General features: G+C 48.3%; 1 protein-coding gene across 1 annotated transcript in view; it reads left to right on the forward strand.

Moving 5' to 3' along the window:
- Positions 1–15,211, forward strand: part of CCDC88B (coiled-coil domain containing 88B) — a 168,770-nt gene that overhangs the window by 4,785 nt on the left and 148,774 nt on the right. The window contains exons 2-4 of the mRNA XM_029614802.1: positions 8,464–8,606; positions 9,308–9,416; positions 9,846–9,915. Of these exons, the coding sequence (XP_029470662.1) occupies positions 8,464–8,606; positions 9,308–9,416; positions 9,846–9,915 (322 nt within the window). The remainder of the gene's footprint in view (positions 1–8,463; positions 8,607–9,307; positions 9,417–9,845; positions 9,916–15,211) is intronic.

Consider the following 15,211-nt stretch of genomic DNA (forward strand, 5'->3'; position numbering starts at 1 on the left):
AAACACCCTAGCACTTCTCCCTACTAACTCAACACCACCAGCTCTAAACTTCACCACCACATGTTCCCCCAGAGCCACCCTAGACTCCTTCGAGCCCACCACCCCACTGGAGATAGAATCAACACTCAAGAAGTTGAAACCATCCAGCCACCCGATGGACCATATCCCAACGAAACTTCTGCTCCTCATCCCAGGCACTATCTCCAGATCACTAGCCGACATCATTAACTGCTCCCTAGCCCAAGGAATATACCCGGATGATCTTAAATCAGCATCTATTAAACCCCTCTTGAAGAAACCCAACCTGGACACAAAAGAGCTCTCCAACTTCCGACCCATATCCAACCTCCCGTTGCTAGCAAAACTCACAGAGAAGGTGGTGAACACACAGTTTTCGGACTTCCTGGAGGAACACAAAATCCTATACCCCTCCCAGTACGGCTTCCATAAGTCATCTAGTACCGAAACCCTCCTCATCTCTCTAATAGACCACATCCTCATGGGCCTAGATAAAGGGATTTCATTCCTGCTTGTCCTCTTAGACATCTCTGTGGCGTTTGACACCGTGAACCATAACATCCTTCTAAATCGTCTTTCAGACATTGGATTATCCGGATACGCCCTCCAATGGTTCAACTCCTTCCTCAATAATAGAAGCTTCAAGATCACAATCAATAATAAAGAATCTCCTAATTTCAAATCCACTTTAGGCGTACCCCAAGGCTCTTCTCTATCCCCTACCCTCTTCAGTATCTACTTACTGCCCCTCTGCCAGCTACTCACAAACCTTAACCTAATTCACTACCTATACGCAGATGACGTTCAGATATTGATCCCTATAAAAGAATCCCTTCCAAAAACGCTCTTCTACTGGGAGGACTGCCTTAAGTCCATCAACCGCCTACTCACCAGCCTTAACTTGGTACTCAATGCAACCAAAACAGAACATAAGAACATAAGAAAATGCCATACTGGGTCAGACCAAGGGTCCATCAAGCCCAGCATCCTGTTTCCAACAGTGGCCAATCCAGGCCATAAGAACCTGGCAAGTACCCAAAAACTAAGTCTATTCCATGTAACCATTGCTAATGGCAGTGGCTATTCTCTAAGTGAACTTAATAGCAGTTAATGGACTTCTCCTCCAAGAACTTATCCAATCCTTTTTTAAACACAGCTATACTAACTGCACAAACCACATTCTCTGGCAACAAATTCCAGAGTTTAATTGTGCGTTGAGTAAAAAAGAACTTTCTCTGATTAGTTTTAAATGTGCCCCATGCTAACTTCATGGAGTGTCCCCTAGTCTTTCTACTATCCGAAAGAGTAGATAACCGATTCACATCTACCCGTTCTAGACCTCTCATGATTTTAAACACCTCTATCATATCCCCCCTCAGTCGTCTCTTCTCCAAGCTGAAAAGTCCTAACCTCTTTATCTCTTTATCCTAACCTCCTTATCTCTCCCGACCACTCAACCAGCCCGGATCAGACTGCGTCAGTCCCTCAGACCACTCAAGTTAGAGATTTAGGAGTCATCCTCGATAACCATTTGAACCTAAAGAAATCAATCAACAATGTTACGAAGGACTGTTTCTACAAGCTTCAAGTTCTGAAAAGACTAAAACCCCTTCTTCATCTTCAGCACTTCAGAACTGTCCTCCAGTCAACACTGTTCTCCAAAACGGACTATTGTACCACTCTCCTCTTAGGACTCCCGATCTCTGCCACCAAACCTCTACAGATGCTCCAGAACTCAGCAGCCAGGATCTTAACCAACACCAACCGGAGAACTCATATCACTCCTATACTTAGAAACCTACACTGGCTACCTATCAAATACAGAATCTTGCACAAAGCACTCACCATAATCCACAAATCCATCCACAACCAACTACCTCTAGACCTTCAGTTCCCATTCAAACTATACACATCTGCAAGACCCATCAGAGAGGCACACAAAGGAACCCTTCAAGTCCCCCCAACTAAATCCACTCGTCTAACCACCAAAGAACGGGCATTCTCCTCAGCGGGCCCCACCATCTGGAACAACCTGCCGACTGATCTAAGACTGGAACCCTGCCTGCTAACCTTCCGAAAAAAACTCAAGGCTTGGCTTTTCCTCCAAGCCTACCCTTAAGTTCTAAGATTTCAACAGCACTCTCGTTCAGTCTCAACCATTCGGCTAAAGTGCCCGGTCCAACCACAGCATAGACATACTTTCTCAGCCTCTAGTTTTTTCTGTCCTTTTATTTCCAGGCTACTCTAGCCCCCAAGTTCTTTCTCCCTGTTATTTGTAACTGCGCCTCGGCCTTCCTGTTATATGGTTATCTTTTTTAGTTAATCCCTAAGTTCCATGTAAACCGGTCTGATATGAAGCTTGTCATGAAGTTCGGTATAGAAAAATGTTAAATAAAATAAATAAATACACATGGAGGCCTTCAGCTGTCACCGCTACTCTACGCCCCTTCTCACCCAAATTTATTTTACTTTAGCACCAGGCCTATTTGGCGCAGCAATGTGTGCGCCAGGTCCCATGGGAAGGTAAGGGCCCTCCCGTCATATGTCCAGTGTTGAGCTCTGGGCCAGTCGCTTTGGGGGCATTGCGTGACCTTTCGGCCCAAGGGTAACTCATGCCACTTGTACCCCTCTGCAGGGGGCTGTTTCAGACCCGGGCGAAGCACTCTCGGGAGGCCAAGCAGCGGATCAAGTGGATATGGATATGGGACCGGGAACTGGTGGGGATTCGGTTTCAGCAGCCGAAGGGGACGACACCAAGATCCTCCGCCTGTTCCACAAGGACGAACTTGCCCCTCTTATTCCCCAAGTTCTAGAGGAACTGGGGCTTCAGCCGTCACTTGAGGACTCTCTCAAAGATAGGCGGATCTGATCCTAGAAGGCACACGGAGTCCCCCTTCAGGTTTTTCGTATCATGCATCCGTACAGAAGATGATGGACCAGGAATGGGGGGCTCTGGATGCCAGGCTGTGAATGGACAGGGCAAAGGCAAAGCTTTATACCCTGCCAGAGCAGTCCTTGGAGCCCTTTGCGCTTCTCAAGGTGGACGTGGCGGTCTCAGCTGTAACGAAAAAGACCATTCTGGTTGCGGGAGCGGCAGCACTGAAAGATGTTCAGGACTGCAAGCTGAAGGTCCATCTCAAACGGATTTTTGAGGTTTCTGCTTTGAGCCTCAGGGTTACCATTTGTTCCAGTTTCGTGCGGAGAGCTTGCTTGCACTGGGTGCAGCGTCTCCTGGAGGGACAACTGTCCGTATGTGTCCAAGGGTCTCCGGTTGAGAGATTGGAAGCTCCTATAGCATATATAGCGGGTGCCTTATATGATTTGGTGTGGACATCTTCCCATATCATGGGGACCGCAGTAGCCGCACGGCATCTTTTGTGGCTTCATAACTCGTTGGCGGACGTTTCATCTAAGTCCCAGCTGGCTTCCCTGCCTTTCAAAGGCCGCTTCTTATTTGGAGAGGAGCTGGAACAACTTGTGAAGCAGTTAGGTTATAGTAAAGTGCATAAATTACCAGAGGACCGTCTGAGAAGCAGGTTCAATTTTCCTTCCTGCGTATGTTTTCGGGACAGTAGGCGGTCTCGTCAATCAAGGGGGGGCTTTAGCATCGCAACAACCCTTTTCGTCTCACGGTCAGGATTGGGGGCAGTCCTTTCACAGAGGATGTCGGCCCGTCAGAGCCCCCAGCAGCAGGGGATCCTTGGGGCCCAAATCTGCACAATTAGGCGAGGCCGGTCCACTCAGTCTTCCTTTTACAGGGGCTCGTTTGACTCGCTTTTACGAGGAGTGGACGAAGATCACCCAGGAACAGTGGGTTCTCAGTGTGATAAGCAACAGTTACGCATTAGAATTTGCTCGTCCCATGCGTGACCTGTTTCTGGTCTCTCCCTGCGACGGGCGGTGGGGGAGACTTTAGACAGGTAGCAGGGCTTGGGGGCCATGGTCCCTGTGCCTCACGATGAAATTCGGACGGGTTGCTATTCCAATTGCTTCGTAGTCCCGAAGAAAGAGGGAACCTTTCGCCCCATTCTAGACTTGAAGAAAGTGAATGCTGCATTGAAGATGCCCTGGTTTCGCATGGAAACCTTGCGATCGGTGATAGCAGCTGTACGTGCTCAGGAGTTCCTGACACCTCTGGACCTGACGGAAGCGTACCTATATATTCCAATTTAGAAAGATCATCGATACCTGAGGTTCATAGTGTTGTAACTGTCGCTGCCCGACGGCTTAACTCCGCCTTCCTTTCTTTTTCTGTGACTCTTCCTACTCCTTGTGGAGTGGACGTCTGGCTGCCGCGGCGTCTGCCTGCCGTCCTCTCCGGCATTCCCAGACCAGTTTGGGCGCTGCCTCCCGCCATGCTCCTCAGATACCTTAGGATGCGCGCGCTTTACAGCCCTCATTCTTATTTCCTCTATGGCATGAACCTCAGGGGTGTCCCCCTGTGATGATGTCATGCTGCCCGGATATTTAAGCCTATCGTTTATTGCTAGCCGTTGAGTTAGCAAGGGATTCCTACAGATGGAATTCGCTCTCTGTACCCAGCTACTCTGCCTTCAACGAGGTACCTGCTACTCGGGGGCCTTTCTGCTTCTTTCAGGTCACTATCAGGAACCGGTACTCGCTCCTCGAGGGCCCATGTTCCCTGACTGGCTGTCTGTGTCCATCTCCTCTTCTACTTGGAAGAATTCGCTACAGACACCATCTGTGAGTACTACTACCATCTACTCCTCAGAGCTGTTTCCCTGGAACCAGGTACTCGCTCCTTGAGGGCCTGCCTCCGTTCCAGCGCCAGTGCCATCTCCTACTTGGAACTGCTGCGTGAGTACTTGCCAACGAGTCTCTGCTCCCAGGGATCTGATACTCACTCCTCGAGGGCCAGCTCTCCCTATCTCGGGGCTTCTCCATACTGGGGACTCTGTGAATGTCTTATTGTACTCATTCTCTCAGTTCTTTTCACTACAGCACTGCTACCGGAGGAACCGCTGTTCCAACACCCTGAGGGATATTAGCCCAGCCGAGCTCCATCTTCTACTCACTACCGCCACCTCTGGTGGCTTCACAAACTGTCTAAATAAAGATATAATCTGTGTTTGTGTGTCCAGAGCTGAGCCTGACCTGTGGCCCCTCACGGGACTTCCCCCTGTGGGCATGGTCAGCTGCCACAGTGTCCAAGGGTCCACCCAAACCCTACAAAACATAACACATGGTCTTAGGGCAACATTTTCAGTTTCAGGTGCTTCCGTTTGATCTGGCCATGGCGCCCCCCCCCCCCCCCTGTACCTTCACCAAAGTCATGGTGGTTGTGGCGTCAACTTTGCGGCGTCAGGGCATCTTGATCCATCCTTATCTCGACAATTGGCTCATCTGGGCCAAGTCAGAGACAGTTTTTCAGACAGTGATTCGGACTTTGCAATCCCTAGGCTGGGTGGTGAATTTAACCAAGAGCCACTCGATCCCGTCCCGGGAACTGGAATATTTAGGGGCACGTTTCGACACGAGTCAGGACAAGGTCTTCCTAACTGAGGAGAGAGTGCGCAAGTTACAAGATCAGATTCGGCGCTTGTCAGGTTGTGGATTCTCAGAGCTTGGGACTTCTTGCAGGTCCTGGGTTCGATGATATTCACCCTGGACCTGATGCCCTGGGCCTTTGCTCATATGTGACCACTTCAGAGAGCTCTTCTGGCACAGTGGAATCCTTTACCAGAGGAATTTCATCAACCTCTATCCCTCACTCCTCAGGCCAGGGACAGTCTGTCTTGGTGGCTTCAGATGCCCAACCTGGGAGTTGCGTTGGAGGTCCCGGATTGGGTCATCCTTACAACCGATGCCAGTCTTTCTGGCTGGGGAGCAGTATGCCAGAGAAAAGTGGCCCAGGGCACCTGGTCTGAGGAAGAAGCTTCTTGGTCTATCAATCGCTTGGAGACCAGAGTGGTACTCTTAAAGTTGCTTGCCTTTCGGCCTTTGGTTTAGGGTTGCTCGGTATGAGTTCTGACGGCCATAGCTTACATCAGTCGGCAGGGCGGCACCAAGAGTTATTCAGTGGCACAGGAGGTGCAAGAGTTAATCCTTTGGGTGGAACCACATCTAGTTTAGATAGCAGCATCTCACATCACAGGGATCAAGAACGTCCAGGCCGATTTTCTCAGTCGCAGTCTTCTCCATCTGGGAGAATGGGAATTGTCGGACATGGTGATGCGGCTGATTTGCGAGAAATGGGGTCCTGCTAATGTTGATCTGATGGTGACCCAGTACAATGCTAAGGCTCCTTGTTTCTTCAGCAGGCAGAGAGATTACGGAGCCGAAAGCGTAGATGCTCTCATGCTGCCCTGGCCTCGGGGAGTCGTCCTATATGTTTTCCCTCCGTGGCTTCTAGCAGGCAAGGTCTTGCGTTGGATAGTGAAGTATCTGGGGTATGTGGTACTGGTGGCCCCAGAGTGGCCTTGCCGTCTGTGGTTCGCAGATCTAGTCATCCTAACGATCGAGGGACCTTTGCAACTCAGTCATCTTCCTCGTCTTCTGCCGCAGGGCCCCATATTTTCCGATCAGGCAGATTGCTTTTGTCTAGTGGCTTGGCTTTTGAGAGGAGACGTTTGAGGTCCAGGGGATACCAAGAGACAGTGATCACAACCCTTCTTCAGGTGAGACGTGTGTGGAAAGTATTTGAATCATGGTGTGTGGCTAGGGGTGTTCAGCCCTTGCATTCTTCATTGTCTCACATTTTGTCCTTTCTTCAGGAAGGTTTAGTCCAGGTCCTCGCATTCAACTCTCTTAGAGTTCAGGTGGCAGCTTTGGCCTGCCTGAGAGGGAAGGTGGATGGATACCAATTGTCTGTTCATCCAGACATGTCCAGATTTACTCAGGGAATCAATAATTTGCATCCTCCCATGTGGAGAGTTTGCCCTCCTTGGAATCTTAATCTCGTACTTCGAGGTTTGTGTGGGGCTCCGTTCGAACCTATCCGCAGAGCGACTCTTAAGGGTTTGACTCTGAAGGTCATTTTCTTGGTTGCCATTTGCTCTGCGAGGAGAATTTCGGAGTTGCAGGCCTTGTCGTGCCGAGATCCATTCCTTCGCATATCTGACACAGGAGTATCTTTGCAGACGGTGCCTTCTTTTCTTCCAAAGGTGGTTTCTACTTTCCATGTCAATCAGACAGTGGAATTGCCAGCCTTTTCAGACTTGGTTGATTCTGAAACTGATGCATGAGATCTTAGCACAGCAACGCCCTACGAATGTCCAGCAGCCTATCTTAAATTCACAAATGATTTTAGAAGGTCTGATCATTTTTTCATCTTGTGGAGTGGTCCAAAGAAGGGTTCTCAGGCCTCGAAAATTACCATTGCAAGTTGGCTTAAGGAGGCTATTGGCTTGGCTTACATCATTAGGTGTAAGCCGGTTCTGGAAGGTTTGAGAGCCCATTCTACTCGGTCTCAAGCAACCTCTTGGGCGAAAGCCCAGTTGGTCTCTCCGCAGGAAATCTGTAGAGTGGCGACTTGGAAGTCGCTACATACCTTTGCTAAGCACTATCGGCTGAATGTGCGGGATACAAAGTCTCGATCTTTTGGCGAGAGTGTCTTGCGAGCGGGACTCTCCAGGTTCCACCCACTTTATTTATTTATTTATTTATTTATTACTTTTATATACCGAAGTTTGTATGTACATCACATCGGTTTACATATAACGGATAGAGAGGAGGAAAAAAAGTGAAGAAATTACATTGAACAAAAATACTGGGTGAACAAAATGGCAAATATGTAAAAGGTTGTAATCAATGAGATTAAAAGGATAGTGGAGGAAGGATAGGCAATGAAGGGAGAGAACAGTAGTAACAAAGTAACTAACATTAGGGAGCTTTGGTACATCCCAGGAGTCTGGACTGATCTGGGTATGTACAGGGAAAGGAAAATTGGTTCTTACTTGCTAATTTCCATTCCTGTAGTACTGTGGATCAGTCCAGAGCCCGCCCATTCTAGAAAGGGGGAGAGTTGTCCACTCAGCTGTGGTATATTTTCAATTGCAGAAGTCATGCCAAGTTTACTTATTTACTGGTTCTTGTTAGATGTTTTTTGGGTTATGTGCACGGTTTATTACATTTAGCTTGGGGACAGTTCAATACTGAGGAACTGCAGGTGGCATCAGAGTACTTGAAGCAGTGTCAGTTTTACTTTCTCTGTCTCCATCTGCTGGCAGGGATGAATTATCCCAGGAGTCTGGGCTGATCCGTGGTACTACAGGAACGGAAATTAGCGGGTAAGAACCAATTTTCCTGTACTATTCACTATGACGCCTCGATCTTTTTCCTGGGTGGTAACTCCTAAGATAGAACCTAACATTCTGTAACTACAGCATGGATTATTTTTCCCCTCTCTCCCTCCATCCATACCTTCTTTTCCTTTCCCTCTCTTTCTCCTCCTCTTCCTTTTTATCCCTTTGCTTTCCCCTCTAGGTGAAGACATTTGAGAGTTTTGTGGAGGGAAGCTGTGACATCACCACTCCATATATGGAAATACATCCTGGGTTGGCAGATACCCAGCAGGGCTTCCTGCGGCTGGTGGACGGAGTCTTTCTGAATGAGGTCATGAGGTTAATGTGAGTTCTGGGCTGGGACACAGCTCTGGAGTGAAAAAGACAGAGAAGGCCAGAGCCTAGTTCTTACATTTTGGTGGGGGTAGGGTGAGAGGCTGCTGCCGCAGTGTGAAGTGGGAAGATAGAAACTTGGGATGGGGGGGGCAGATTCTGGACACAAGATAGGAAACCTTAGCAGGGTAAAAATGATCAAATCTTTATTTAAAATATTTATAACTCGCATATCCACAGCTTATGGCAGCGTACAAATAAAATCTTAAAAACATGTATAGAAAGAATCATATTTTTGTCTGTTCTGTCATACTCTATGGTGTCTAAAGCTCATTAACTTTAGTTAAAAATCTATTCTGATAACTCCCCCAGTCAAAGAAGATCGCTTGCATGTCTATTACACACCTTGCCTGGATTCCTCTTCCCCTTCACGAGCCCAGCACCCCCCCATGCCTTCCCGATTCTCCTTTAATATTCTGGAGCTTTCCATGTAGCAGATTGATGCTGTTGCAGTCATGAGGAGGGCTGGATGCCCACAGTCTGCCCCCATACAGGGTAGAGGGCTGCCACTTCTTTTCTCTGGCCCAGGCTATTAGCAGGGCCCAGGGACCGATTTTTCTTTCTCCCCCACCCTACCCTTCCCCCCCCATCCTGCCTGCGCTATCAGGACTTTTCTTACTTTTCTCTGTTGGGTTCTGTTTTGGTGATGGCAGAGACCCGAACCCAAAGAATCAGCTTCTGTACTACAGTGAACAGAGTGATGATAGCCCAAGGATGCAGAACCTGTCTGTCCTCCGGCAGCACCTTAGGACTTACTATCAGGTAACCCAATAACGGCTCCAAAAGTCTGAAGTGCATCTGCATGTGTGTGTGTGTGTGTGTGTGTGCATAGTCTCCGCTTCCAGATCCCTCTCTGCATGCATGTGAGTGTGCGTTTTGTGGTTGGCGTTCCTGTGAGAGAGGAGATGGGGAAGTGGTCAGAAGCCGCAGCAGCTCTCTAGACCGGCCTATCTGTCAGCACCAGGATTCCTTTTCACGATTTCACCACTTCCCATCCAGGGCTTAAGGGGGGAGGCCCATGGAGGCCCCTCTGCTCAGACTGTGGCAGTGAAGGTGTCCACTCGAGGGATGGGGCGGGGCGAGGAATAGAAGTTCTTTCAGCCTGGGGACTGGACCGTTGCAGTGAGGATACAGTCACCACCCCCCCCCCCTGTGAATTTGCTCTGCCCCCTTGTCTTGTCTCTCTCCCAGGAGAACCTTCAGCAGCTGGTTCTGATGCCATTTCCAGACATTAACCTGCTGGCCCGAGATCCCTTCACAGGTAAGAAATCAGGAGGGCGGGTATGCGGGGAAGGCAGGACAATGTTGGTGTATATGTGAGGCTGCATTTATACAGTATGCTGTAACACTGTTCAGTGTATCATGGGGTGGTGGCAGTGTTAGTGTATATCTGTCTAGAGTATGGACCGGAGTGGAAGGGGCAGTATTTTATTTTTATTTTTTTATAACTTTGAGTCACATGTGATCTTACAGAAAGACCAAGAACCAATACAACCTGTATGCATCACAGACAGAACCGTTACATGATAAGCCAAGGTAGTCACGTATGCTCAACTTAATCTCTTTCAATGTTCACTCCCCCATGCATACCCACAACCGTACCGCCATGCTCCCATCACTCACGCCGTGTTACCACGTTCAACTTGATAGTGAATCCTAGTGTAGACCGACAGTCTTACCTTAGGCCGTAGCTGTCAACCAGATGACTGGAACTGGGTGAAGAATACACAGGTACTCCCAAAACACCGTCCAGAGAAAGACAGCCGGTAATCCCAGAGAAGTTAAATCCAGTCCGGGTCGTGGGGAGGCAGCGAGAGAGGGAAATCCAGAACAGTGCAGAGTCAGCAGGCACAAAAGAACACCAAAACCAACAGGGCACCAGCACAAGCAAGCCTGAGGCCGAGGCAGTGCTGGCTGGGCTCAGGGCGTTAAATCTCAACAGTTCCCGCGCAAACGTGGGGTCCTCTGGGAGGGAGGATGAAGCGGCAAGGTGGATGGAGCCTGAACGCGAGTCACATCGCGTCGTGCCATTGCCGGGAGAGGCCGCCGAGCAGCCCTCTGCCTCGTCGATTCCATAACGGTAACACACCAATGCCCAGAATCAGATGTACGCTTCCGTCCAACTCCATAAACAGTTACAGAGTCAGCCACAGATGATAACTTTTCAATTTTACTGCGGTTTAATTTTTTACCCGTTAGCTTTTCATATGATGTTGCCCTTGCTTGCCAGTTTCGGCTACTTTTCCGTTTGTTTCTGTAGTCCCATCCCCTGTACCTGTTTGATGTAATTTCCACCTTCAATTCCAGTGTAAACCGGTATGATGTAAGTACGAATACCGGTATAAAAAAAGTGTTAAATAAAATAAATAAATAAAATGATGTCTGACGTTTTCCACATTTCATACAGAGCAGTATGTACCATTGATCGTATCCAAGCATTGAACCAAGGAGTATGGCCCCTTTTCCTAGTGTGTAGCCAGATGGACTCGGGACCAATGGGTTATGTGCTCCCCTGCCAGCAGATGGAGACGGAGTCAGATTTCAAAGCTGACGTCACCCTAGCTATACCCTTGCAGTGGCCACAGCCATTCAGTATCTCTCTGTCTCCTAGCAGATGTGGACTTTGTCTCCTTATTGGGAACACAATACTCCTTAGAATAGGAAAATTTACCTCTAAATTAGAGAAATATTGAGCCCTGCCCTCCTGTGATGATACCTAAAGGTCCCTCCCCCAGTTGAGAATTCCTGAGGCGATTTCCGAGATCCTTCAGAGGCGAGCCTTGGTCCGGTAGCCGGTTCCCAGCGTGGACTTTGCTGCTGAAGTAGCGGAAAGGCAGCAGGTGCAGGAAGACGAGCGCCTATGCCCTCTCCCCCTGCAGCCATCTCTGGACTCAGCCAGTAAGCACTGAGCTCAGGTAAGCAAGGAAGAACTCCTCCGATCCAGAGACAAGGAAGGGCTTCGGTAAGTCTTTCCTCTGGTCTCCTTGCTCGGCGAGCCATACCGACGACGTTCCCGATCCCGCCGGAGCAAGGGAAGAGGGTTTTCGAGCGGCCCCCAGATGGGCTAGGCCTTGCTTCAAGTTCAGTGGACACTCCACATGGTAGGCTCCATCTTGCATGCAGTTTTGTGCAGCGCCATCTTCCCCACCATTCGTCTGTATGCGCAGTACAGGCTGGCCCTATTATGCGCTTACTACGCACATAGGTGCGTGCTTAGTGGCCATTGCGTGCTGAGGTACGTGCGTCCCGGGGTACTTAACACGCCTGTGTGCCTGATGCGCCCGGAGATGTATGCCCAGTCCTTTTCGCCTAACACGTCCCCGGAGGTGCGCATACTCCTGCGTGCTCCTGAGTGCATAACTGAGCGCATAACCGAGTGCTCCACAGGTCGCTCAACTGAGTGCATAGCTGAGCATAGGCACCCGTGCACATCCTGACGCCTTACTTACATGGGTCAGGACTGAACTGTGCGCGCTTGACCTCAGGTGCTATCTGACTGAACGCTCAAACGACAGGAACCATGGCTCCGGCAGCTAAGAAGCACAAGCACCACTTACTTTGTGCCGCCTGCCATATTAGGGCCGCACAGCCTGACTTGAATCAGTCCTGTGTTAGCACTGTGAGGAGGCCCAGGTGGGACTGGACTCTCAGAGCTTCTCCAGGTCCAGCCCCTCCCTGTCTGAGGATGGGTTGGCCACGACCTCTGGTAGTGCCCCAGACCTAAGCAATCCTGGGCTTGCGTCATCCCCAGAAGAAGGCAGTTCTGCAATCCCTACCCCAGTTATTCCTGGGCTAGGCATGGACCCGGCGACCTTTTCTTGGCTGGAATTCTTTCAGGTCCTTCAAGCCCCTTCCTGGACAGAGCCCCAGCTGGGAGGACCTTGTCCCCCCCAGCCCTACCAGCATACCTTGGGACATGCCTTGTCTCACCAAGGGCATCCCTGACAAGGATCCAGACACCATGGATGACGATGGGGATGCAGACTCATTAGAGGACGGGGAAATCCCGCCAGGCCTGGGACCCTACTGGACCATGTTAAGGTTCTTCCACAGAGATGAATTGCCGGCCCTAGTCTCCCAGACCCTGAAGACTCTGGGAGTATTCAGGTGGGACTCTATGTCGGAACCGAAAAGGAACCCTATCTTGGTGTCTCTATGAAATCCAGTGCTAGAAGCTGGGAAACAGTAGGAGTGTTTACTAATGAGGATGTTGGGGGGATACCAGTTCCGGAGATGGTTTTCAAGGGTGATGAGTAAGACGAACTGAACAAAATCACTGTGAACCTGGAAGATGTAGTAGGCCAGATTAACAAACTAAAGAGTAGCAAATCACCTGGACCGGATGGTATGTATCCTAGGGTACTGAAGGAACTAAAAAATGAAATTTCTGATCTATTAGTTCAAATTTGTAACCTATCATTAAAATCATCCATTGTACCTGAAGACTAGAGGGTGGCCAATGCTATTTAAAAAGGGCTCCAGGGGAGATCCAGGAAACTAAAGACCAGTGAGCCTGACTTCAGTGCCGGGGAAAAATAGTGGAAACTATTCTAAAGATCAAAATCGTAGAGCATATAGAAAGACATGGTTTAATGGAACAAAGTCAATATGGATTTACCCAAAGGAAGTCTTGCCTAACAATCTGCTTCATTTTTTTGAAGGGGTTAATAAACGTGGATAAAGGTGAACCAGTAGATGTAGTGTATTTGGATTTTCAGAAGGTGTTTGACAAAGTCCCTCATGAGAGGCTTCTATGAAAACTAAAAAGTCATGGGATAGGAGGCGATGTCCTTTCATGGATTACAAACTGGTTAAAAGACAGGAAACAGAGAGTAGGATTAAATGGTCAATTTTCTCAGTGGAAAAGGGTAAACAGTGGAGTGCCTCAGGGATCTGTACTTGGACAGGTGCTTTTCAATCTATTTATAAATGATCTGGAAAGAAATACGACGAGTGAGGCTATCAGATTTGCGGATGATACAAAATTATTCAGAGTAGTTAAATCACAAGCGGATTGTGATACATTACAGAAGGACCTTGCAAGACTGGAAGATTGGGCAACCAAATGGCAGATGAAATTTAATGTGGACAAGTGCAAGGTGTTGTATATAGGGAAAAATAACCCTTGCTGTAGTTACATGATGTTAGGTTCCATATTAGGAGCTTCCACCCAGGAAAACGATCTAGGCATCATAGTGGATAATACTTTAAAATCGTCGGCTCAGTGTGCTGCAGCAGTCAAAGAAGTAAACATAATGTTAGGAATTATTAGGAAGGGAATGGTTAATAAACAGGAAAATGTCATAATACCTCTGTATTGTTCCATGGTGAGACCGCACCTTGAATACTGTGTACAATTTTGGTCGCCGCATCTCAAAAAAGTTGCGATGGAGAAGGTACAGAGAAGGGCAACCAAAATGATAAAGGGGATTGGATTGAACAGCTCCTCTATGAGGAAAGGCTGAAGAGGTTAGGGCTGTTCAGCTTCGAGAAGAGACTGCTGGGGGGGGGGGATATGATAGAGGTCTTTAAGATCATGAGAGATCTTGAACGAGTAGATGTGAATCTGTTATTTACACTTTTGGATAATAGAAGGACTAGGGGGCATTCCATGAAGTTAGCAAGTAGCACATTTAAGACTAATTGGCGAAAATTCTTTTCCACTCAACACACAATTAAGCTCTGGAATTTGTTGCCAGAGGATGTGGCTAGTGCAGTTAGTGTAGCTGGGTTCAAAAAAAGTTTGGATAAGTTTTTGGAGAAGAAGTCCATTAACGGCTATTAATCAAGTTGACTTAGGGAATAGCCACTGCTTTTAATCGCATCGGTAGCATGGGATCTTCTTGGTGTTTGGGTACTTTCCAGGTTCTTGTGGCCTGGTTTGGCCTCTGTTGGAAACAAGATACTGCGCTTGATAGACCCTTGGTCTGACTCAGCATAGCAATTTCTTATGTTCTTATGATTGACCCCTTTAAGGGATCCCTTCTATTCGGAAGCGAGTTGGAAAAGTTTAAGAACATAAGAACATAAGAAAATGCCATACTGGGTCAGACCAAGGGTCCATCAAGCCCAGCATCCTGTTTCCATCAGTGGCCAATCCAGGCCATAAGAATCTGGCAAGTACCCAAAAACTAAGTCTATTCCATGTTACCATTGCTAATGGCAGTGGCTATTCTCTAAGTGAACTTAATAGCAGGTAATGGACTTCTCCTCCAAGAACTTATCCAATCCTTTTTTAAACATAGCTATACTAACTGCACTAACCACATCCTCTGGCAACAAATTCCAGAATTTAATTGTTCGTTGAGTAAAAAAGAACTTTCTCCAATTAGTTTTAAATGTGCCCCATGCTAACTTTATGGAGTGCCCCCAAATCACATCTACCCGTTCTAGACCTCTCATGATTTTAAACATCTCTATCATATCCCCCCTTAGCCATCTCTTCTCCAATCTGAAAAGTCCTAACCTCTTTAGTCTTTCCTCATAGGGGAGCTGTTCCATTCCCCTTATCAGTTTGCCAGTAAGTGGGGAGAATCTCCGGTGCCTCAGTTACCGGA

This window comes from Rhinatrema bivittatum, chromosome 8 (assembly GCF_901001135.1).
Source record: "Rhinatrema bivittatum chromosome 8, aRhiBiv1.1, whole genome shotgun sequence".
NCBI lineage: Eukaryota > Metazoa > Chordata > Amphibia > Gymnophiona > Rhinatrematidae > Rhinatrema > Rhinatrema bivittatum.